The sequence below is a fragment of the Babylonia areolata genome, chromosome 31, assembly GCF_041734735.1.
Source record: "Babylonia areolata isolate BAREFJ2019XMU chromosome 31, ASM4173473v1, whole genome shotgun sequence".
In the NCBI taxonomy this organism is placed as follows: domain Eukaryota; kingdom Metazoa; phylum Mollusca; class Gastropoda; order Neogastropoda; family Buccinidae; genus Babylonia; species Babylonia areolata.
The window spans coordinates 4072330-4097168 of NC_134906.1; the positions used below are offsets into that span (position 1 = coordinate 4072330).

The 24839-nt window shown below is 44.6% G+C and overlaps 1 protein-coding gene across 3 annotated transcripts in view; it reads left to right on the plus strand.

Annotated features, from left to right (window-relative positions):
- LOC143276257 (uncharacterized) overlaps window positions 1–24839 on the plus strand; it is a 75514-nt gene that overhangs the window by 15925 nt on the left and 34750 nt on the right. For all 3 annotated transcript variants that reach the window (XM_076580737.1, XM_076580740.1, XM_076580738.1), the window contains exons 7-17: window positions 1838–1954; window positions 2544–2684; window positions 5401–5517; window positions 6768–6884; window positions 8287–8461; window positions 9515–9734; window positions 10449–10641; window positions 13425–13550; window positions 14637–14865; window positions 16841–16940; window positions 19759–19859. In XM_076580737.1, the coding sequence (XP_076436852.1) occupies window positions 1838–1954; window positions 2544–2684; window positions 5401–5517; window positions 6768–6884; window positions 8287–8461; window positions 9515–9734; window positions 10449–10641; window positions 13425–13550; window positions 14637–14865; window positions 16841–16940; window positions 19759–19859 (1636 nt within the window). The remainder of the gene's footprint in view (window positions 1–1837; window positions 1955–2543; window positions 2685–5400; window positions 5518–6767; window positions 6885–8286; window positions 8462–9514; window positions 9735–10448; window positions 10642–13424; window positions 13551–14636; window positions 14866–16840; window positions 16941–19758; window positions 19860–24839) is intronic.

The following is a 24839-nucleotide window of genomic DNA, read 5'->3' on the forward strand; positions in this document are numbered from 1 at the left end:
GCGACCTAACATTGATGGTTCCCTGCGGACTGCCGATGATGGAACTGTGACGGACAAACCCGGGTGTGGGGGAATCTAAATGAGCGGTGTGGGAGTAATGTAACTGAAACGGTGCAGATGATGGGGCAGCAAAAAAAAAAAAAAAAAAAGTTTCATGTCCTGTCACAGATGGTGGCCTTCCTCTGCTCCTTTGTTCGTGGGCTGTGAGGAGGAGGAGGGGGGAAGGGGGTGGGGGGGGGATTTGAGTGGCGTGTGTGGGTGGATTAGGTTGATGATGGATGTGTGGGGATGTGTTGGTGTCAGGGAGCGAAATGCACGCCTTTTTGTGTGCTCCCTTCTGATTGGTCGGACTGGAGGGTCGGAAGTTGGAATGAGGAGCCAATGGTTCGACTTCGCTTTTGGGTATAAGAGAGAGATGCGAGCATGAAATTCGTAGAGAGAATGCTGTAGGATGAAAGTAGGATGAATGTATCTGGAATTTGAAGTGCCAGGCTGTTGAGCACCAGCGGCCCTCCTTGTGTTATTTTGTTTAGCTGGCTCCCTCCTTAGGATGCAAAATGTAAGTTTTGGTTCTTCGTCTGAGCTCATCTTTTGTTATGTCTAGATCGAGAGTAATGTGGAATTTTTGAAGTAGGTTAGGATTTGAACTGGATGAGAGCATTAAGGCTGGTGGTAAGAATGAGTTCATGATTATATTTTTTGTGGGAAGGGAGGTTCATCATTTCAAAATATCCGGAAGAATAAATGTGCAAGAAACGAGGATAAGAATGATTTCGTTATTGTCCTTGGTTGGAATTGGTAGCGGAAGTATTTATTATATTTTTTATAAGTAACAGAAATCTTATTCATGACAGTAGGGTTGAGTATTGGATTGAGTAACAAGATGTAATGGTTCACATATATCTGTGACACTTTACAGTTTTTATTTGTTAGTGGTGTTGTTGTTGTTTTTTTTTTACAGACTCAGAGGTAAGTGGTTCTGCATGGTTTTGTAACTAAGATCTAATAGTTGTTCACATGTTTCAGTGTCATGTTGAATCTTTTTTGTTTTTATTTTGATAAATTGGGAGGGTGGTGTCAGAGTATGGGAATGAGTAACAGTAAAGATGTAATAGTTCACATATTTCGGTTTGACATTTTATAGTTTTTGTTTCGTATTTTTTGGGGGGTTAGACTCATGGTTAGTAAACTAAGATCTAATATTCATAGTTTCAGTGTGACATGATAAAGTACCACTAAAGGGGTGTGTCACCTTGTGCTGTTGCAAATAGTTCTCATGTTTCAGCGTGACGTGATAAAGTACCATTAAAGGGGTGTATGGCCTTGTGCTATTTGCAGATAGTTCTCATGTTTCAGCGTGACATGATAAAGTACCATTAAAGGGGTGTATGGCCTTGTGCTATTTGCAGATAGTTCTCATGTTTCAGCGTGACATGATAAAGTACCATTAAAGGGGTGTATGGCCTTGTGCTATTTGCAGATAGTTCTCATGTTTCAGCGTGACATGATAAAGTACCATTAAAGGGGTGTGTGGCCTTGTGGTGTAACAGTCATGATTTCAGTGTGCCATGAAACACTATCAGTGGTGTGTGGCCATGTGGAATAGCAGACAATTCATGTCTTTCAGTGTGCCATGAAGCACTGTTAAAGGGGTGTGTGGCCATGTGCTGTAGCAGTTAATGTTTCAGTGTGATATAATGAAGCACTGTTAAAGGGGTGTGTGGCCGTGTGGTACAGCAGACAGTTCTCATGTTTCAGTGTGACATGATAAGGGGGTGTGTGGCCTTGGGGGTTTGACAGACAGATCTGACAAGTGGGCGTGGTTCCTGTGTTACAGCCAGCGTCTGCCGGGAGAAGCGATGCACATATGGGTGCACCCGCACAGAGACGGGAGTGGCTTGCGCATGCCCCCAGGGCTATGTTGTGGACCCCGAGAAGCAAACCCACTGCAAAGGTGTGTCGCTGTGGGGTTTGAACCACTCGTCATACCAGTTCACCTGTTCCCGATTCGCCTATTATTGACTCACCTATGTGCTCGGTTTCTGTGTGTGTGTGCTGGTGTGTGTGTGTGTGTGTGTGTGTGCGTGCAGCGTGCGTGCGTGTTGTGCGTGCGTGCGTGGGTGTGTGTGTGTGCGTACGTGTGCGTGTGTGTGCGTGTTCCTTTCTGGGAAACGTAAACTGGTGTCTGTGAACCAGCCACATAACGTTGATGTTCCTTTGTAGGAACAGTAAAATGACTGTACCAATCACATAATTTAGTGAGTTTAAAAAAAAAAAGATTTAGGAATTGTAAATGGGTGCTGTGAACGAGCCATATGCTGTTAGTGAGAACTGATTGTGTGTGCGTGTGCGTGTGTGCGTGCGCGCGTGTACCAGCAACGTAAGTTAGCTTTACTTTTGTGAAAACAGCGAACCAGTATGTGTGTGTGTGTGTTAGACCCAAAAAGTGTCGACAGCTAACACCTAACCCTGCTTTGCCCCCCCCCCCCTCCACGCCCCCTCTCGCCCCCCCCCCCCCTCCCCCTGGTGGTCCCCTCCCCCAGACTTGGACGAGTGCACTGCGGAGCCGCACGTAGCACGGCCGCCCTGCGGTCAGGTGTGCATCAACACGCGGGGATCCTACCACTGCGCCTGCACCCAGCCCTACTCTTTGGAGCCTGACCGACGCACCTGCAGGATGCGTCGTGAGTCTGCGTCACCTGTGTGTGTGTGTTTCTGTCTGGCCCCAAGCTCTCTGTTTTCAGTTTTTCTCAAGGAGTCGTCGCCGCGTTCAGAAAACTATGTACGCTACGCCGCATCTGAAAATTCAGATGCCTAACTAGCGTAATAACCCAACACGTTTAGTCAGGGTTTGAGGAAAAATGAATAATATAAATTGTGATTATAATGTATTATAATATTAGTATAATTGTATTGAGTGTGCATGTAGACAGGCGCAATAGCCGAGTGGTTAAAGCGTTGGACTGTCAATCTGAGGATCCCGGGTTGGAATCACGGTGACGGCGCCTGGTGGGTAAAGGGTGGAGATTTTTACGATCTCCCAGGTCAACATATGTGCAGACCTGCTTAGTGCCTGAACCCCCTTCGTGTGTATATGCAAGCAGAAGATCAAATACGCACGTTAAAGATCCTGTAATCCATGTCGGCGTTCGGTGGGTTTTGGAAACAAGAACATACCCAGCAAGCACACCCCCGGAAACGGAGTATGGCTGCCTACATGGCGGGGTAAAAACGGTCATACACGTAAAAGCCCACTCATGTGCGTACGAGTGAACGCAGAAGTAGTAGTAGTAGTAGTCACCGCGTTCAGAAAACTATGTACGCTACGCCGCATCTGAAAATGCAGATGCCTGACCAGTGGCATAACCCAACACGTTTAGTCAGGGTTTGAGGAAAAAATGAATAATATAAATTATGATTATAATGTATTATAATATTATTATAATTGTATTGAGTGTGCATGTATATTAATGCACCTATCAGAGTGGATTTCTTCTGCAGAATATTTGCCAGAGGGACAACGCTTTTATTGTCGTGGGTTCTTTTTTCTGTGCCATGCCAAGTGTGTGCTGTGTGGAGTGATGGCCTAGAGGTAACACGTCCGCCTAGGAAGCGAGAGAATCTGAGCGCGCTGGTTCGAATCACGGCTCAGCCACCGATATTTTCTCCCCCCTCCACTAGACCTTGAGTGGTGGTCTGGACGCTAGTCATTCGGATGAGACAATAAACCGAGGTCCCGTGTGCAGCATGCACTTAGCGCACGTGAAAGAACCCACGGCAACAAAAGGGTGGTTCCTGGCAAAATTCTGTAGAAAAATCCACTTCGATAGGAAAAACAAAACTGCACGCAGGGGGGGAAAAAAAAAGGGTGGCGCTGTAGTGTAGCGACGCGCTCTCCCTGGGGAGAGCAGCCCGAATTTCACACAGAGAAATCTGTTGTGATAAAAAAACTACAAATACAAATACAAATACATGACCGGAATGATCAGATTCTCAGTGTTTTTTTTGGTTTTTTTCCAAACTTGGGAGAAAGGGCGAGAGCTGGAATGAGATCCAGACCATCAACGGCCGTTGTACTGGCATACGATCATAACCATTTGCTACCTTCTTTCAAAACTCTCTCCATAACAGCAGACGGAGAGTTTATGAAAAGCTGTAGGTTGTAAAACAAAAATAATGAAGTGTCTAACATTTCAGTTTAACATTGTCTGTTTTCAGGGAGTGTTAAATGGAAGTCGCAGTGGAGGTAAAGGCAAGACCCATGAGAAGTTATGAGAATTATTCTGAAAGATATGGCCTGTGCCTTATCCTATGGACACACATTATTGATGTGTGTTACGGATATATGTAGGGGATATGTATTATGGATCTGTATTACACGTAAGTTATGGTTATGTGTTATCTCTTATGGATGTTTGTTACTGAATTGTTATGGATGTCTTTTGGATATACATTACAGATAAATGTAATGGGTATATGTTAAGGATATTATGGCTATGTGCTACAGATATATTATGGATATGTGTCACAAGTATGTTGTGGATATGTGTTCATATGTTACATATATGTTATGGATATGTGTTACGGTTATGTGTAGTGGAGTGATGGCCTTGAGGTAACGCATCCACCTAGGAAGCGAGAGAATCTGAGCATGCTGGTTCGAATCATGGCTCAGCCGCCGATATTTTCTCCCCCCTCCACTCGACCTTGAGTGGTGGTCTGGACGCTAGTCTTTCGGATGAGATGATAAACCGAGGTCCAGTGTGCAGCATGCACTTAGCACATGTAAAAGAACCCACGGCAACAAAAGGGTGGTTCCTGGCAAAATTCTGTAGAAAAATCCACTTTGGTAGGAAAAACAAATAAAACTGCATGCAAGAAAAAATACAAGAACCAAAAAAAAAAAAGAATAAAAAAGGGTGGCCCTCTCATTGTGGCGACGTGCTCTCCCTGGGGAAAGCAGCCCGAATTTCACACAGAGAAATCTGTTGTGACAAAAAAGAAAACAAATACAAATACATATGTTAAGGATGTTATGGTGGTTTGGGGGTATGTTATGGATATGCTCTGGATATGTGTCACAGATATGAGTTACGGATATCTCGGACATGTTAGTTTATGGTATTGATATGTCATGAATATGAGTTAAAAATGTTATGGATATGTTATGGATATGTTATGGATATGGGTGATGGATGTGATGTTATGGATATGGGTTATGGATATGGGTGATGGATATAATGTTGATATGGGTGATGGATATGGATATGGGTTATGGATATGTGATGGATATGGGTGATGGATATGTGATGGATATGGGTTATGGATATAATGTCATGCATATGGGTGATGGATATGGATATGGGTTATGGATGCTGTATGATGGATAATCATGTACAGATCCAGACCCAGTTCTCCTGCTGAGTGGGCCCAGTGACATCCTGATGTTCAACCTGCGAAGACAGGGCAGTATCCTGGAAACCATTCAGACAGGCTTGAATTCTGTGGAAGACATGGGTGAGTGTGTGTGTGTGTGTGTGTTTGCTGTGTGTGTGTGTGTGTGTGTGTGTGTGTGTGTGTGTGTGTGTGTTTGCTTTGTGTGTGCGTGTGTGTGTGTGTGCGTGCGTCATTGCATTCCCCTTACCCCTACCCTCGAATCTTTCCTACCTTGAATTTGTTCGTTTATTGTTCACTTATTTATCTATAGTCTGTTCATCTAAGATGATGATACCTTGAATTCTCCTTTCCCCAACGATGAATTTCCCTTTCCTGCCTTGTGTCCCCCTTGCCTCTACCCCTGAAGGTAGCTGTGACACAGTACATAGTACACAGGTGACTCTGACACAGTTGTGGTTCGTCCGTCGGGATCGACGAGGACCATCTAGTCATCCTGGGGGTGGGTGGGTTGGGCTCTGTGGGTGCGCAGATGACTGGTCAGGCCAATCCGCACCCGGAAGGTTCTGACGCAGTGTTGACAGGGGATGGTGGCGGCTGTCGGGGACTTGCTGGCACTGCTTTTCCTGGCCTGTCTGCCTGAATCTTTCCTACCTTGAATTTGTTCGTTTATTCACTTATTTATCTATAGTCTGTTCATCTAAGATGATGATACCTTGAATTCTCCTTTCCCCAACAATGAATTTCCCTTTCCTGCTTATGTCCCCCTTACCTCTACCCCCTGAAGGTAGCTGTGACATAGTACATAGTACACAGGTGACTCTGACACAGTTATACAGGTGACTGTGACATGGTACAAGGTGACTTTGTTAAAAAGTGGTTGTAACATAGTACACGTGGCTATGACATAGTACACAGGTTGCTGTGACATAGTACACAAGTGGCTATGAGATAGTACTCAGGTTGTATTGACATAGTACACAGGTTGGTGTGACATAGTATGCAAGTGGCTATGAGATAGTACTCATGTTGCTGTGACACAGTACTCAGGTTGCTGTGACATAGTACACAAGTGGCTATGACATAGTACTCGGGTTGTATTGACATAGTACACAGGTTGCTGTGACATAGTACACAAGTGGCTATGACATAGTACTCAGGTTGTATTGACATAGTACATAGGTTGCTGTGACTTAGTACGCAAGTGGCTGTGAGATAGTACTGGTGTTGCTGTGGCACAGTACTCAGGTTGCTGTGACATAGTACACAAGTGGCTATGACATAGTACTCAGGTTGCATAGACATAGTACAGATTGCTGTGACATAGTAGACAGATGACGGTGACATTGTACTAAAGGATTGTTTCGGTGCAGATGTGGACAGCAGAGGTCGACGTGTGTTTTGGATCGACTATGATGACCGGAAAATCTACTTCACCAAGTTGACTTGGGAGAATTCACTGACAGACAAACCTGTCTATGTAAATGTTGGTGAGTGGACAGTTTCCTGTTTATTGTATTCACAGAAATCATCTGTTTTTCTTGTATATAGTTGCTTGTATGTGTATGTGTATTTATCTGTTCCTTTTGCATTCGGTTGCTAATGTGTATATTTATTTGTATTTTTTTCTGTTTATGGATTCACTGAAATAATTTGTTCATTCCTCTTGCGTTTTGTTGTGTGTATATGTATGTACTTGTATTCTTCCATTTTTTGATGTGGATACTTATATAGCGCCTATCCTCGGTCAGAGACCAAGCTCTAAGCGCTTTACATACACGGGGACATTTGCACCACAGGCTGCCTACCTGGGTAGAGCCGACTGACGGCTGCCACTGGGCGCTCATCATTCGTTTCCTGTGTCATTCAATCAGATTTCAGACGCACACACATACACACTCAGACAGACTTGTAACATTTTACGTGTTTGACCGTTTTTTGTGTTGTTTTTTTTATTTACCCCGCCATGTAGGCAGCCATACTCCGTTTTCGGGGGTGTGCATGCTGGGTATATTCTTGTTTCCATAACCCACCGAACGCTGACATGGATTACAGGATCTTTAACATGCGTATTTGATCATCTGCGTGCGCATACACACGAAGGGGGTTCAGGCACTAGCAGGTCTGCACTAGCAGCCTGAATTTCAGAGAAATCTGTTGTGATAAAAAGAAATACAAATACAAATATATATGTATATTATATATACATTTTCATACACACGCACACACGCACACACGCACACACACACACACACATATATATATATATATATATGTATATATGTATGTATATGAATATGTATGTATGCATGCACTCAAGGCCTGACTAAGCGTGCTGGGTTATTTTGCTGGTCAGGCATCTGCCTAGTAGCAGATGTATGGTACATGGATTTGTCCAAACGCATTGATGAATTGAAACTGAAACCAACTGGATCATATTAGGTGCTTTGAGCAGCATGTGTGATGGAGATCGTGCCGTATATAAAAAGGTGTGTGTTATTTGCAGGCCTAGTCACTCCACAGGCATTGTCCTACGACTGGCGTGTAGACCTGCTGTACATGCAAGCACACGCACACACACTCGCACACACACATAAAACACGCACATGCACGCACACACACACACACACACACACACACACACACACACACACACACCCAACACACACACACACACACACACCCAACACACAAACACACATAACCACACACACAACCACACACACAACCAACACACACACAACACACACGCACACACTCAATCACACACACGTACCTCTCAAACATCCCAACTACCCCCCTACCCCCACCACCATCCCACCATACCCCCAACACCCACTCCCATCCCTTACTCCCCGCCCCAAATACAAAGTTATGCATCATTGTTTGCAGGCCTGGTTAGCCCACGAGCATTGTCGTACAACTGGCATGCAGACCTGCTGTACGTACTGGACAGTTTTCAGGGCGTCATCGTCGCCTGCACCGTGGAGGGCACCGCCTGCGCCGTTGTCGTGGACGGTCTGCGGAACCGGGACCCTAGTGACCTCCTGGTGGACCCCGTGTCCAGGTGAGTCTGTCTTGACACTTGTGTAGTGGACCTTGTGCCCAGGTGAGTCTGTCTTGACACTTGTGTAGTGGACCTTGTGCCCAGGTGAGTCTGTCTTGACACTTGTGTAGTGGACCTTGTGTCCAGGTGAGTCTGTCTTGACACTTGTGTAGCTGACCTTGTACCCAGGTGAGTCTGTCTTGACACTTGTGTAGTGGACCTTGTGCCCAGGTGAGTCTGTCTTGACACTCATGAAGCAGATCTTGTGTCCAGGTGAGTCTGTCTTGACACTTGTGTAGTGGACCTTGTGCCCAGGTGAGTCTGTCTTGACACTTGTGTAGTGGACCTTGTGCCCAGGTGAGTCTGTCTTGACACTTGTGGACCTTGTGCCCAGGTGAGTCTGTCTTGACACTTGTGTAGTGGACCTTGTGCCCAGGTGAGTCTGTCTTGACACTTGTGTAGTGGACCTTGTGCCCAGGTGAGTCTGTCTTGACACTTGTGTAGTGGACCTTGTGCCCAGGTGAGTCTGTCTTGACACTTGTGTAGTGGACCTTGTGCCCAGGTGAGTCTGTCTTGACACTTGTGTAGTGGACCTTGTGCCCAGGTGAGTCTGTCTTGACACTTGTGTAGTGGACCTTGTGCCCAGGTGAGTCTGTCTTGACACTAGTGTAGTTGACGTTGACCCTGTGCTCAGGTGAGTCTGTCTTGACACTTGTGTAGTGGACCTTGTGCCCAGGTGAGTGTCTTGACACTTGTGTAGTGGACCTTGTGCCCAGGTGAGTCTGTCTTGACACTCATGTAGCAGACCCTGTGTCCAGGTATCAGTATCAGTAGCTTCAGGAGGCGTCACTGCGTTCGGTCAAATCCATATACGCTACACCACATCTGCCAAGCAGACGCCTGACCAGCAGCGTAACCCAACGCGCTTTGTGAGGCCTTGAGAAAAAAACCCAACCCCCCCCCACGCCCTCCCCCCAAAAAAAAGATAGTTAAATAACTAAATAACTAAATAATAATAATATAATTAAATAAATAAATTAAAAAAATCAACCAAGCGTTTGCATGTCCCGATAGGTACCTGTACTGGGTGGAGAACACGCACCCCATAGCCATCATGCGTAGCGACCTGGATGGGCGGAACCGCTCGGCGTTCCTGCAGGCACCCATGATGCGCATGGACCACCTGCTGATTGACTACCCGGCCCGCACCCTTTACTGGATGGACTCCGCCTTGGAGGTCATCTATCAGATCCCCCTCGACGCCCCCCCGGACAACCGCATCAAGTTCATGAGGGTGAGGGGATGCACTGCACTGCCTGGAGATTCGTTGTTTTGTTGGTACGGTGGACGGGCGCAATAGCCGAATGGTCCCGGGTTCGAATCACGGTGACGGCGCCTGGTGGGTAAAGGGTGGAGATTTTTCCCATCTCCCAGGTCAACATATGTGCAGACCTGCCAGTGCTTGAACCCCCTTCGTGTGTATACGCAAGCAGAAGATCAAGTACGCACGCTAAAGATCCTGTAATCCATGTCAGGGTTTGGTGGGTTATGGAAACAAGAACATACCCAGCATGCACACCCCCGAAAGCGGAGTATGGCTGCCTACATGGCAGGTTAAAAACGGCCATACACGTAAAAGCCCACTCGCGTATATACGAGTGAATGTGGGAGTTGCAGCCCACGAACGCAGAAGAAGTTGGTACTGTGGTGGTGGTGGTTGTGGTGGTTGTGGTGGTGGTGGTGCAGATGTACACGTTCCATCACCTGCACCGGCTATGTTGACCGTGTGATGGTGGTGGTGGTGGTGCAGATGTATGCGTTCTATCACCTGCACCGGCTATGTTGACCGTGTGGTGGTGATTGTGGTGGTGGTGCAGATGTAGGTGTTCCATCACCTGCACCAGTTAAGTTGACCGTGTGGTGATGGTGGTGGTGGTGGTGCAGATGTACGCGTTCCGTCACCAGCACCGGCTATGTTGACCGTGTAATGGTGGTGGTGGTGGTGTAGGTGTTTGCGGTGCACGGCTTGCACCACCCGGTGGCCCTGGCGGTGGTTGAGGACTGGGTGCTGTGGGCGGAGAGGAAGAGTGGGGTGGTGATGAGGGTGAACAAGTGGACGGGGACCGAACGGCAACGCTTGGTGCGTCACAACAGCGTGGTGACCGGGGCCGTCGTTCTGCACCCTGCTCTGCAGCCTAGTGGTCAGTGTTTGGGAGTTGGAAGGTGGTGGTGGTTGTGTGTGGGTGTGTTGTGTTGTGGGGAAGGGGTATTCATTCAGTATAGGAGCAAGGGGGGGATTCAGGGTAGGGTAGGGTTATGGGGAACTCAAGTTGGGTAAACGGGAATTCGTGGTTAAAGTAAGAGGAATTCAAGGCAGGGTGAGGTGAATTCATGGTAGGTGGTAAAGGGAATTCAGGGTAGAGGTATGGGGAATTCAAGTTCAGGGGAATTCAGGTAAGGGGTAAAGGGAATTTGAGGTAGGGTTGAGGGGAATTCAAGGTTCGTTAAGGGGTATTCACGGTAGGTAATGGGTAATTCAGGGTTAGGGGTAAGAGGGAATTCAGGGCAGGGGTAAAGGGGAATTGAGTAAAGGGGAATTCAAGGTAGGGTAAAGGGGAATTCAAGGCAGGGTGAGGTGAATTCATGGCAGGTGGTAAAGGGAATTCAGGGTAGAGGTATGGGGAATTCAGGTTCAGGGGAATTGGGGTAAGGGGAATTTGAGGTAGGATTGAGGGGAATTCAAGGTACATTAAGGGGTATTCAAGTTTAGGTAATGGGTAATTCAGGGTAGGGTAAAGGGGAATTCCAAGATAGAAGGGGAATTCAAAGCAGGGTAAGGGGGGGAATTCAGGGTAAGGGGTGGGGTGGTGATGAGGGTGAACAAGTGGACGGGGACTGAACGACAATGCTTGGTGCGTCACGACAGCATGGTGACTGGGGCCGTCGTTTTGCACCCTGCTCTGCAACCCAGCCGTCAGTGTGGTGGTGGTGGTGGTGGTGGTGGGGTGTGGGGGGGGGGAGTGGTGGTGGGGGAAGGGGTTGGTCGTCGTTGTTGCGTTTGTTGTGAGGAATGCAAGGTGGAGTCAGGGTAAGGGTTGCTCAAGGTAAGAGCAAGGGAAATTCAGGGATAGGGGTAGGTAGGGTTAAGGGGTATTCAAGGTAGGATTAAGAGGTATTCAATGTAGGAGCAACGCGGGGAATTCAGGCTTAGGGGTAGGTAGGGTTAAGGGGTATTCAAGGTAGGATTAAGAGGTATTCAACCAATGTAGGAGCAACTGGGAATTCAGGCTTAGGGGTAGGTAGGGTTAAAGGGGTATTCAAGGTAGGATTAAGAGGTATTCAATGTAGGAGCAACGTGGGGAATTCAGGCTTAGGGGTAGGTAGGGTTAAGGGGTATTCAAGGTAGGATTAAGAGGTATTCAATGTAGGAGCAACGCGGGGAATTCAGGCTTAGGGGTAGGTAGGGTTAAGGGGTATTCAAGGTAGGATTAAGAGGTATTCAATGTAGGAGCAACGCGGGGAATTCAGGGTTAGGGGTAGGTAGGGTTAAGGGGTATTCAAGGTAGGATTAAGAGGTATTCAATGTAGGAGCAACGCGGGGAATTCAGGCTTAGGGGTAGGTAGGGTTAAGGGGTATTCAAGGTAGGATTAAGAGGTATTCAATGTAGGAGCAACGGGGAATTCAGGCTTAGGGGTAGGTAGGGTTAAGGGGTATTCAAGGTAGGATTAAGAGGTATTCAACCAACGTAGGAGCAACTGGGAATTCAGGCTTAGGGGTAAGGGGATTTCAAGGTAGGGGTAAGATAAGGGTAATTATGGACAGTGCTCACTCCCCCCCACCCCCCAAAACCCTCCCCCACACACACACACCCCTTCCCCCCTGCACTGTGAGCCAACTGGGTTACTGTTACTGTCTGAAAATGAGCCTGGAGTGAGTGAATATGGTATGGGTAGCCATGGCAGCTTAAGTGGTGTGTGTGTGCCGTGTGTGTGTGTGTGTTTTGAATTAGTAATCATAAGCTGGAAATAGAAACAGACACAAAGGCGTACCACGAGAGTTACGGCTTTGTAAGGTTTGTAACATGTCTGTGATTCGGGATGAGTTTCATTTTATAATGGAATGTCCCAGTTATGATCAGTTACGAAATAGATATGTTCCTAAAAAATATTTGTCTCCAAAATCAGTCTTTTTGATTTTTGTAATATGCTCAAAGGAGGCAAAAAATCATTTTAACTGTAAGAAAGATGATTAGATTTGCAAATGTTGCCTAACTACACTTTTTGAGTTAAATGACATTTGTGTTTTCTCAACTTTTATGTCACATTGTTGTGTATTTGGAAATGTTTATTCTGGGCATGAAAACATTATTTTGCAGTAATCCTCCACACTCCAGTGGGAGTGAAAGGATAATTAAAACTTGAAACTTGAAACTTGTGTGGATGGGCGCAATAGCCGAATGGTTAAAGCGTTGGACTTTCAATCTGAGGGTCCCGGGTTCGAATCTCGGTGACGGCGCCTGGTGGGTAAAGGGTGGAGATTTTTCCCATCTCCCAGGTCAACATATGTGCAGACCTGCTAGTGCCTGAACCCCCTTCGTGTGTTTTCGCAAGCAAAAGATCAAATACCCACGTTAAAGATCCTGTAATCCATGTCAGCGTTCGGTGGGTTATGGAAACAAGTACATACCCAGCATGCACACCCCCGAAAGCAGAGTATGGCTGCCTACATGGCGGGGTAAAAACGGTCATACAGGTAAAAGCCCACTTGTGTATATACGAGTGAACGTGGGAGTTGCAGCCCATGAACAAAGAAGAAGAAGAAGAAACAACTTGTGTGTGCTGTGAGGTGTGTGTGTGTGTGTGTTCACTGTATGCGTGTTTGCACTACTATAACGCATCTTGTGGTACTCAGCTCGTTGACTCTGCAATTTGTTGTGTGGACACATAGATGTGTGATATATTGGGTTTTGTGCCGCATTCACAGCGGGAGACAACGCGTGTTGGGGAGCCCCGTGCACACAGATGTGTGTGGAGAGCAGGAACCAGAACGGCTACACCTGCCTGTGCCCGCCTGAAATGGTGCTCCACAGCGACGGCTTCACCTGCAAGTGTAAGGCACTGGAGAGTGTTTAACTCACTCAGTACGGCCAGTCCTCTCTTCTCCTCTACACAGACCCCTCGGATGTCCAGTGGGTGTCTCAATGACCCAACCTTTAGCTTCCGTCGTCAGAATTGTGGTATTCTTTGCCAACATTCACCTCTTCAGTATAAGAGCCTTCCGCTTGCAATATTTTGATGATGGTAATTGGGGTGAAACGCTGTTAACGTCGTCTCTTTCACCGTTCGCATGGAGAGTGTTTAAGGAACAGAAAACTCTCAGGGAGTTTTAAACTACTTTCATTTCTTTGTGGTTTTTATGAACTTAAATTGCCTGACCTTTTTGGATGGACAGCTGAAGAAAGACCGAACTGTTGGAGATCTTTCTCACTCACTCACTCACTCACTCACTCACTCACTCACACACACACACACACACACACACACACACACACACACACACACACACACACACACACACACACACAGACACCCACCCCACCCAACCCACCCATACACACACATATGTCTGTCTACATCTGTCTGTATAGACGTATAGACTTATAAACAGATATATATATATATATATATATATATAGAGAGAGAGAGAGAGAGAGAGAGAGACGGACAACGGATATCCTATGTTCAGATCCCCTTACCCCCGAAAACGGAGTATGGCTGCCTACATGGCGGGGTAAAAACGGTCATACATGTAAAAGCCCACTCGTGTGCATACGAGTGAACGCAGAAGAAGAAGAAGATCCCCTTGCTACTATCAGACTTTAGTGTATTTAAGAAATGTGCGCTTGTCATGACTGAAATGGCTGTAATGTAATTCATGTTTTCTTGGGTGCATGCATGCACACACACACACACACACACACACACACACACACACACACACTCACTCACACTCACACACTCACACACACTGACACACTATCACATGCTTGACACTCGCACACTTACTCACTCGCACACTTGAACACTCACACATGAACACTTGCACAAGCACACTTGCACACACACTCGCACATGCACACACACACACACACACATGCAGATTGCATTTGCAACAACAACAAAATTATCCTTCCAGGGGTGAGAACGACGCCATTCTTGCTGGCGGGGACGAGGAGCGAGATTCTTCAGATCCCGTCGTTCAACATCGGCCACATCAACCTGCGCCGCCTGTCTCCTGCAGCTCTGCCAGGGGTGACAATCCTGGACGTCAACCCCATCACACAGCAGATCGTCATCGGTACACGGACGGAGGGAGGAGAGCCTGTGGCCATGATTAGCAACAGTATCTGGAGCGCCCAGTTCTCGTGAGTGTCTAGAGTTTGTGTGGTGTGGTGTGTTGTGGTGTGGGAATAGAATAGAACAAAATAGATTTTATGAGCACCCAGTTCTCGTGAGTGTCTATAGTGTGTGTGTTGTGTTGTGGTGTGGGAATAGAATAGAACAAAATAGATTTTATGAGCACCCAGTTCTTGTGAGTGTCTATAGTGTGTGTGTGGTGTGTTGTGTTGTGTTGTGGTGTGGGAATAGAATAGAACAGAATAGAATAGATTTTATGAGCACCCAGTTCTTGTGAGTGTCTGTTGTGTGTGTGGTGTGTTGTGGTGTGGGAATAGAATAGAACAGAATAGAATAGATTTTATGAGCACCAGTTCTTGTGAGTATAGTCCGTGTGTTGTGGTGTGGGAATAGAACAGAATAGAATAGATTTTATGAGCACCAGTTCTCGTGAGTATCTATAGTGTGTGTGTGGTGTGTTGTGGTGTGGGAATAGAATAGAATAGAACAGAATAGAATAGATTTTATGAGCACCAGTTCTTGTGAGTATAGTGCGTGTGTTGTGGTGTGGGAATAGAACAGAATAGAATAGATTTTATGAGCACCAGTTCTCGTGAGTATCTATAGTGTGTGTGTGGTGTGTTGTGGTGTGGGAATAGAATAGAATAGAACATAATAGAATAGATTTTATGAGCACCAGTTCTTGTATCTATAGTGTGTGTGTTGTGGTGTGGTGTGTTGTGGTGTGGGAATAGAATAGAACAGAACAGAATAGATTTTATGAGCACCAGTTCTTGTATCTATAGTGTGTGTGTTGTGGTGTGTGTTGTGGTGTGGGAATAGAATAGAACAGAACAGAATAGATTTTATGAGCACCCAGTTCTTGTGAGTCTATAGTGTGTGTGGTGTGTTGTGGTGTGGGAATAGAATAGAACAGAACAGAATAGATTTTATGAGCACCAGTTCTCATGAGTATCTATTGTGTGTGTGTTGTGTTGTGGTGTGGGAATAGAACAGAATAGATTTGATGAGCACCAGTTCTCATGAGTATCTATTGTGTGTGTGTTGTGGTGTGGGAATAGAATAGAACAGAATAGAATAGATTTTATGAGCACCAGTTCTCGTGAGTGTCTATAGTGTGTGGGGTGTGTTGTGGTGTGTTGTGGTGTGGGAATAGAAGAGAATAGAATAGATTTTATTGTCATGAAACCTTAAGGTTTATAAGACACGAGTGCAATGGTAAACAAACGTGGGTGTAGGGTGCGTGTGGGTGTTGTGTGGGGGATCGCTCTGTGTGTGTGTGTGTGAAGTGGGTGTTGTGTTGGGTGTTGTGTGTGGGGTGTGTGTGTGCAGTGTGTGGGGTGTGTGTTGGATGTGTTGTGTGTGGGATGTGTATGCAGAGTGGTGTGTGTGTGTGCAGTGTGTATTGTGTGTGGGACATGGGTGTGCAGTGTGTGGGACATGTGTGTGCAGTGTGTATTGTGTGTGGGACATGTGTGTGCAGTGTGGGGGGTGTTGGGTGGGGGGTGTTGTGTGGATGATGCATGCGTACAGTGTGTGTGTGTGTGTATAAAATCTTGACTCATGGATTATTGAATATTTGATTTTGATTTTTTTTTCACACGTTTTAATTCAGTTTAACATTATGGTAGACACACAGACATATGACTACAATATTAATATCAATTGTGTACTGTTTGAACTATCTACAAATACACATGCGCGCGCACGCACACACACACGCACACACACACACACACACACACACACACACACACACACACACACACACACACACACTCTTCCCCACTCCCTCAACCCCCTCCCCCACAAACACTTCCTCACATTTTCTATGGCATTTTATCATATTTCCCTGCTTAAACTGTGTGTTTTTACCCAGATTCATGGGTGCATCTGAAAACACATCAACCATGACATGTGAACAAAGCAGACACCTTCAAGACCAGTGTCTTGTAATGTATTGATTTTGTTTGTTTGTTTCAGTGTGAGAGTGATGGAGGACCGAGCAGACTACCTTGGGGAGCCCCTTAGTCTGGCTATGGACTGGGCGGCAGATCAGGTCTTCTGGCTCAACGGGGAAAGGGTAACTCTCTCGTGCTCATGCCAGTGATCTCCCTTCTGACATGTGCAGTGGCAGAGGTCCCGTGTGCAGCACGCACTTGGCGCACTGAAAAAGAACCCATGGCAACGAGAGTGTTGTCATCTGGCGAAATTACGTAAACTGAAATCCACTTTCATAGGTACACAAATATGTAAGCATGCACTCAAGGCCTGACTAAGCGCGTTGGGTTATGCTGCTGGTCAGGCATCTGCTCAACAGATGTGGTGTAGCGTGTATGGATTTGTCCGAACGCAGTGACGCCTCCTTGAGAAAGTGAAACTGAAACTGAAACTGCAGTGGCCAAATGGTTCGAGCGCTGGATTCTCACCCGAGTTTTTCCTGAGTTCGATCCCCTGTCAGACGGGTGCAATAGCTGAGGGTCCCGGGTTCGAATCTCAGTAACGGCGCCTGGTGGGTAAAGGGTGGAGATTTTTCTGATCTCCCAGGTCAACATATGTGCAGACCTGCTAGTGCCTGAACCCCCTTCGTGTGTATATGCAAGCAGAAGATCAAATACGCACGTTAAAGATCCTGGAATCCATGTCAGCGTTCGGTGGGTTATGGAAACAAGAACATATCCAGCATGCACACCCCCGAAAACGGAGTATGGCTGCCTACATGGCGGGGTAGAAACGGTCATACACGTAAAAGCCCACTCGTGTGCATACAAGTGAACCCAGAAGAAGATCCCCTGTCTTGGTCCATCGGCCACATCAGCCTGATCCCTGAACCCCTCAGTGGAGTGATGGCCTAGAGGTAACGCGTCCGCCTGGGAAGCGAGAGACTCTGAGCGCGCTGGTTCGAATCACGGCTCAGCCGCCGATATTTTCTCCCCCTTCTCCTAGACCTTGAGTGGTGGTCTGGACGTTAGTCATTTGGATGAGATGATAAACTGAGGTCCTGTGTGTAGCATGCACTTAGTGCACGTAAAAGAACACAGGGCAACAAAAGGGTTGTTCCTGGCAAAATTCTGTAGAAAAATCCACTTCGATAGGAAAAACAAATAAAACTGCACGCAGGAAAAAATGCAAAAAAAAAGGGTGGCGCTGTAGTGTAGCGACGCGCTCTCCTTGGGGAGAGCAGCCCGAATTTCACACAGAGAAATTTGTTGTGATAAAAAGAAATACAAATACAAATACAGTAGTGTTTTGGCATTTGTTGTGAAATAAAAGATTTAGAAAACAGCAGGGAATAGTATTTGAAACTGCATTTGTTACAAAACAAAGACAAAGTAGCAGTAACTGGTATTTGAAACATTTGTTTCACAACAAAGATCAGCAGAGGTTGATGGTAAATGAAATATTTGTCACAAAAATAGAGATTAAAAAGTAGCAGTGAACGATATTTGAATGCATTTGATATGAAATTTCGATAAGAAAAGCAGCAGTGACTGGTATTTGAAAGTGCATTTGTTGCAAAATGAAGACACGAAAAGCGGCAGTTAATATTCTTTAAAAATCAAACAGACATAGAAAATAAAATAAACAGAAAAATCTAAACTAATAACAAAAAAGAAGAAAAGTCCTGAACCGTAACATGGCCATTTTTGAAAGAGTATTTGCTGCAAAATAAAGATAAGAAAAGCGTCTGTTAATGGCCTTTAAAATAATCACATGCAAAATGAAGTAAACAAATGGAAAAATCTACACTAAAAACAGAAAAGAAAAAAGCCCTGAACCGTAGCATGGTCATTTTTGAAAGTGCATTTGTTGCAAAACAAAATTAAGAAAAGCAGCAGTTATAATTCTTTTTAAACCTAGCAGACATAGAAAACTAGATAAGCAAACGGAAAAATCTAAACTAAGAATAAGAAAGGAAAGGAAAGTCCTGAGTTGTAGCATGGTCATTTTTGAAAGTATTTATTGCAAAATAAAGATAAGAAAAGCGGCAGTGACTGGTATTTGAAAGTGCATTTGATTTAAACAAAATTTTATTCAGTAAATATGTCACACATGTACAGATAGACAGCGGAGCAACAAGCTAATAGCTTATATCGTGCTCAGGAATGTGATTAAATACATTTGTTTCGTTTGACGGCTGGTGGACGCTACACAATTGAAGTTATGTTGAAATACACCTTTTCCAACTGCATATAAACGGCAGTCATTGCAGACATACATTGTTTCCCCCTTTTTTTCTTTCTTTTTTTTTTTTTTTTTGAGCCGCCGTGGAGATTAATATATTTAAAGAATTTACAATGAATATAAACATCATTTTTAAGATACGTTACGTTGTTCACTCAACAGAAAGCAGAAAAAGGTAAGAAAAACAAGTCGGTGAATAAGATAAAGAAATGAGAGAAGAAGAAGAAGAAAAAAAAAAGGAAAAAAAAAGTGCATTTGGTGCAAAATTAAGATAAGAAAAGCGGTAGTTAATGTTCATTTAGTTACACTAATCAGATATAGAAAACAAGAGAGGCAAGGCCTTCAAGACTCACTTGTGATACACTGAAAAAAAAACCCAAGCTTTTTATGTATTGTGTATAATTTCAAAATGTAATGTTTAAGATGAGAAAGATCAGTTTAAAGCAAATTAAGTCCCCTAGCATTGATTAGAGTAATTTCCTTTTTTTCTATCTGCACCAAAACGTTTGCAAAATAAATACCACGGACACACAGGCACACACACACACACACACACACACACACACACACACAGACAACCGAACTTTGTTTACACAAGTGAGTCAATGAAGTAAAAATATGGAAAAATGTAAACTAATTACAATATAAAAATTTTTTAAATTTTTTTTTTAGAAAGCCCTGAACCATAGCATGGTCTTTCAATGAATGGTGTGCAGAGCACAGTGGAGATATTCAAAACCAACGGGCAGAGTCACAGCCGGCTGAGTTTTCCAGGCGTCACCGATGTGAAATCCATTGCCATCAATGTCACCAGGGGGTAAGGGATACATGCCTCCACGCAGCGTGCATGCACATATGCATGCACCCACATGCACACGCACGCTTTTCTCACTCCTCTCTCTGTCTCTCTCTCTCTTTCTCCTGTTTCACACTCTCACAAACACTCTCTCTGCTTTCACTCTTGTTCACTTTCTCTCACACCCATACTTTCTCTCTCTCTCTCTGCTTCTCTCTCTCCCTCTCTCTCCCTCACCCTCTCTCTCCCTCACCCTCTCTCTCCCTCACCCTCATTCTCTCGCATGCTCTCATCTTATGCTGGTTTTTTTACGCCCTGTTCACATTCATACGCCCACTCCCTCCCTCCCTCTGTGTGTGTGTGTGTGTGTGTGTGTGTGTGTGTGTGTGCGTGTGCAGCTATTATCATTATCGTCATAATTATCATCATCGACTCACCTGTTCTCCTGCAGATTGCTGTTCAACAGCACCAGGGGGAAACAGCTATTATTATCATTATTATAATTATTATCAACTCTCCTGTTCTCCTGCAGATTGCTGTTTTACAGCACCTGGGGGAAACGGCTATTATCATTATCATTATTATAATTATCAACTCTCCTGTTCTCCTGCAGATTGTTGTTCTACAGCATCTGGGGGAAGCAGCTGTTATCATTATTATAATTATTATTATCAACTCTCCTGTTCTCCTGCAGATTGCTGTTCTACAGCACCTGGGGGAAACAGCTATTATCATTATTATAATTATTATCAACTCTCCTGTTCTCCTGCAGATTGCTATTCTACAGCACCTGGGGGAAGCAGCTATTATCATCATGATTATTATAATTATTATCATCAACTCTCCTGTTCTCCTGCAGATTGCTGTTCTACAGCGCCTGGGGGAAGCAGCTATTATTATCATTATTATTATCATCAACTCTCCTGTTCTCCTGCAGATTGCTGTTCTACAGCACCTGGGGGAAGCAGCTATTATTATCATTATTATAATTATCAACTCACCTGTCCTCCTCCCCCCCTGGGGTCTGCCCTGGGGGTCCTCAGGGGGTTTTTCTCCTTTTTAGTTCCCAGGGTCACCTCACGCTCTTTCATGATGGTGAGCTCTTCTTCTCCTTTTTTTAAATTTTGGTTTTATATTATCATCTGCCTTGATCGGTACTGTTCTGTCTTCTACTCCCCTTCAAGTCTTCTTTTCCACATTTCTTCCCTTTTCTCTGCGATCTCCTTAGGTCCGTCGTGTTTGCCGTGCGATGCGACCAGTGTCGGTGGGGAAAGAGATCCTGGTGATTGAGCAAGCCTAGCTTGCAACACGTCACTTTGGCTCCAACCTCTCCTAGACGGGAGGTACATGAGGCCCGCATGTACCAAGCGGCTTCCTCATGAGGGATTGGGTCAAGGTTTTCAGTTTTTTGACCTGGTTTGGAACTTTGGCAGTGTCGGGTTTTCTGTTCCCGGAAACTTTGCACTATCCTTTGCAATGGATTAGGTTGAACTCTGAGGGCCGTATATCTCTCCTGAAGCCTGGAAGGAACAAAGTTTTTCTTTAGTTCTGGCCCCTTGTTGGACTCCATGGTGGGTGGGTAGGGGAGAGATGAATTTTCCAAGAAAAATTATGGATTCAAAACATACCTCAACCCCCAAAAGAAGAAAGATGTCTGAGGACAGATTGTCCTCAGATTCAGAAGAGGAGACAAGAAAGATTTCTGGAAACTGGCCTGCATGGCTGGTGATTGAGGGCACAGACCCTGAAAAACCAGTGACTGATCTCAGCCCTTTTATTGTGGAGAAAGCATTTGCGGGGATTGCAGGAATCTCCAAAAACGTCCACACAAACAAAAAAACCAAAACATTTTTGGTCAAGTGTGAGAAAAAAAGACAAAGTGACAAGATGCTTCAGGCAACCTCTTTTGTAGACAGACCAATCAAGGTGTCTCCTCATAGAACTCTCAATTCATCAAAGGGCGTCATCCGATGCCCTGAATTGAAAGGGATCTCTGAGACGGAGATAAAATCTGAAATGAAATCACAAGGAGTAACTGATGTCCATCGCGTTACAATCAAAAAAGGAGATATCAGAGTTCCTACAAATACTTTCTTCTTGACCTTCTGTTCTCCCGTCCTTCCAGAGTCGGTGAAAGTAGGGTTTCTGAGAGTAAAGGTTTCACTGTATGTTCCTTCTCCAATGAGATGCTTCAGATGTCAAAAATTTGGACATGTCAGCGGGAGATGTCCTGGAGAGGAGATTTGTGGATCATGCGCAAAGGCAAAACATAGTGGGCCGTGTCAAGATCCGGTCTGTTGTGCTAACTGCAGGGCTGCCCATCACTCTTCTTCAAGAGACTGTCCAGTATGGAAGAGAGAACATGAAATCACAAGATTGGCGACAGAAAAGAAAATACCTTTCTATGAAGCAAAACAACTTGTAGCACCACTGTCGGTACTATCATACTCCGACGCGCTCCAGAAATCACAGAAGGTTAAATCATCTACTGTTTCATGCCAGACGGAAGTGACCTGGGTCAAGGGCGCAACGCCCACAACTCTGATAAAGAAAAGCTCAGGCAGTCAGACTGCTCAGCAGATGACCCCCACAACTGCCTCACAACCAGTCCAGACAAGTCAGACTGAAAGTAAACAGGAAAGGAGCAAAACTGTTCATGACAAGACGGGCCCACCTACGGGTGGAAGATCCAACATTCCTTCTCGAACATCCGGGTCTGCGGTGAAGGGAAACCCCCCCTCCTCCTAGTAGGAAGCCTTCAGCATCTCGATTGTCCTCGGGAAAGGAATCGAAAACGAAAGGCCACTCATCCAACTCTCAAAAAGCGAAAACATCTAGTCAGGAAAGGCTTGTCGCGGCCAAAAATCCATTTGAACCTCTGAGTGAATTGGATGGTGATATGGAAACATCTTCTGTATAACATCTGATGGAAAGCTCTATTCTTCAATGGAACATCCGAGGAATCAGGGCGAATTTTCAAGAGTTACAGGTACTTTGTAAACAGCTAAAACCGTGTGTGCTAGCTTTGCAGGAAACTCTGCAGAGAGATGACCACACTTTCTCTGTTACAGGCTTCAATGTTATTTCCAAATCTGCTCAACTGAAAAATGAAGGTGTAACGGGAGGAGTATCTTTATTAATACATAATTCTCTTCTTCATAGTTCGCTTAAACTAAATACTACTTTACAGGCATTAGCTGCACGTGTATCTCTGGAAAAAACTATTACCATTTGTTCCTTATATTTACCCCCTTCCATCCCTGTTCATAAACAAGATCTTTTTGACCTATTTTCTCAACTTCCAAAACCTTTGTTGCTTTTGGGCGATTTAAATGGTCATTCCCCACTTTGGGGAAGTGAAGAAACATCTGCCCGGGGTCTACTTCTTGAAAATATTTTTACAGAATTAAATTTATGTTGCTTAAATACTAAAACTCCAACTTATATTCAGTTATCCACCGGCAAACTGTCCTGTTTAGATCTGGCTGTTTGCGACCCCTCATTAGTCTTAGATTATGAGTGGGAAGTACTTGAAGACCTATATGGTAGTGATCATTTTCCAACTATATTAACTCCTTCTACCTTTATAAACACTTCCCAGCCTGAACACCTAAACTACAAAAAAGCTAACTGGGATCTTTATACCACAATCATACGATCAGAGATCCAAGAAGAGATCCTTCAAAGTGAAGATCCTATGCAAATATTCTCAGACTTAATTATTAAATCTGCCAAGAAATCCATACCATCTTCTTCAAACAAGTTTAGATTACCTAAAACGCCTTGGTTCAATGAGGAGTGTCGCCTTATAAATAAAAAAAGGAAAAAAGCACTACGCTTAATATTTCGTCAACCAATAGCGGAAAATGTTCGAGCTCATCAACATCTAAGAGCTAAAGCACGTTTCACTTATAAAACAAATAAACAAAAATCCTGGAAAAATTTCTGCTCATCCATCACTTCTAAAACAAGTAAGAAAAAAGTGTGGAGAATAATTAAAAATATTAAGGGGAAAAACACCTGCCCCTCCATCAACCATCTGAAACTGGCAGATTCACTCGTCACAGACAAAAAAGCAGTGGCCAATGTACTAGCATCCTCCATTGAGAGTCATTCTTCTACTAAGAACAACAAATCTCCCTTATTTTTGAAAAATAAGAATTTAAAAGAAAAAAATCCATGTAACTTTAATTCTGACAATATAGAAAACTACAATGTTCCTTTTTCCCTCTCAGAACTCAAATTGGCGCTATTAACCTGCAATGACTCATCTCCAGGTCCTGATGAAATTCATTATCAATTGTTGAAACATTTGCCTGATGAAAGCCTTGAAATACTGCTTAAAATTTACAATCTTATCTGGACTACTGATTACTTTCCACCTTCCTGGCGTAAAGCGCTTATCATTCCCATTCCTAAGGCTGGAAAAGACCTTTCTAATCCTTCAAACTACAGACCTATTGCTCTTACTAGTTGCATTTGTAAACTAATGGAAAAAATGGTGAACAGTAGACTCATGTGGAAACTAGAAACAGATGGACTTTTAGCCAAAGAGCAGTGTGGATTCAGGAAGCATCACTCTACCCTTGACCATTTAGTCCGATTAGAAACTGCTATACGAAATGCTTTCTTAAATAAACAGCATGTGGTAGCTATCTTTTTTGATCTGGAGAAAGCATACGACACCACCTGGAAAAAGGGAATACTTCATGATCTTCATGAAATGGGTTTTCGAGGCCGCCTTCCTCAATTTATAGACAAATTCTTAGAAGACCGTACTTTTCAAGTTCGAGTAGGTTCTACTCTCTCAGATCTTCATGAACAGGAAATGGGCGTTCCACAAGGGAGCATTCTGTCACCTGCTCTTTTTAGTATCAAAATAAATAATATAGTTAACTCTGTAAACAATGACAATGACTCCTCTCTCTTTGTTGATGATTTTGCTTTATATGCAAGTGGGAGTTTCTACCCTGGCATTCAACGCCAGCTTCAGCTCTGTGT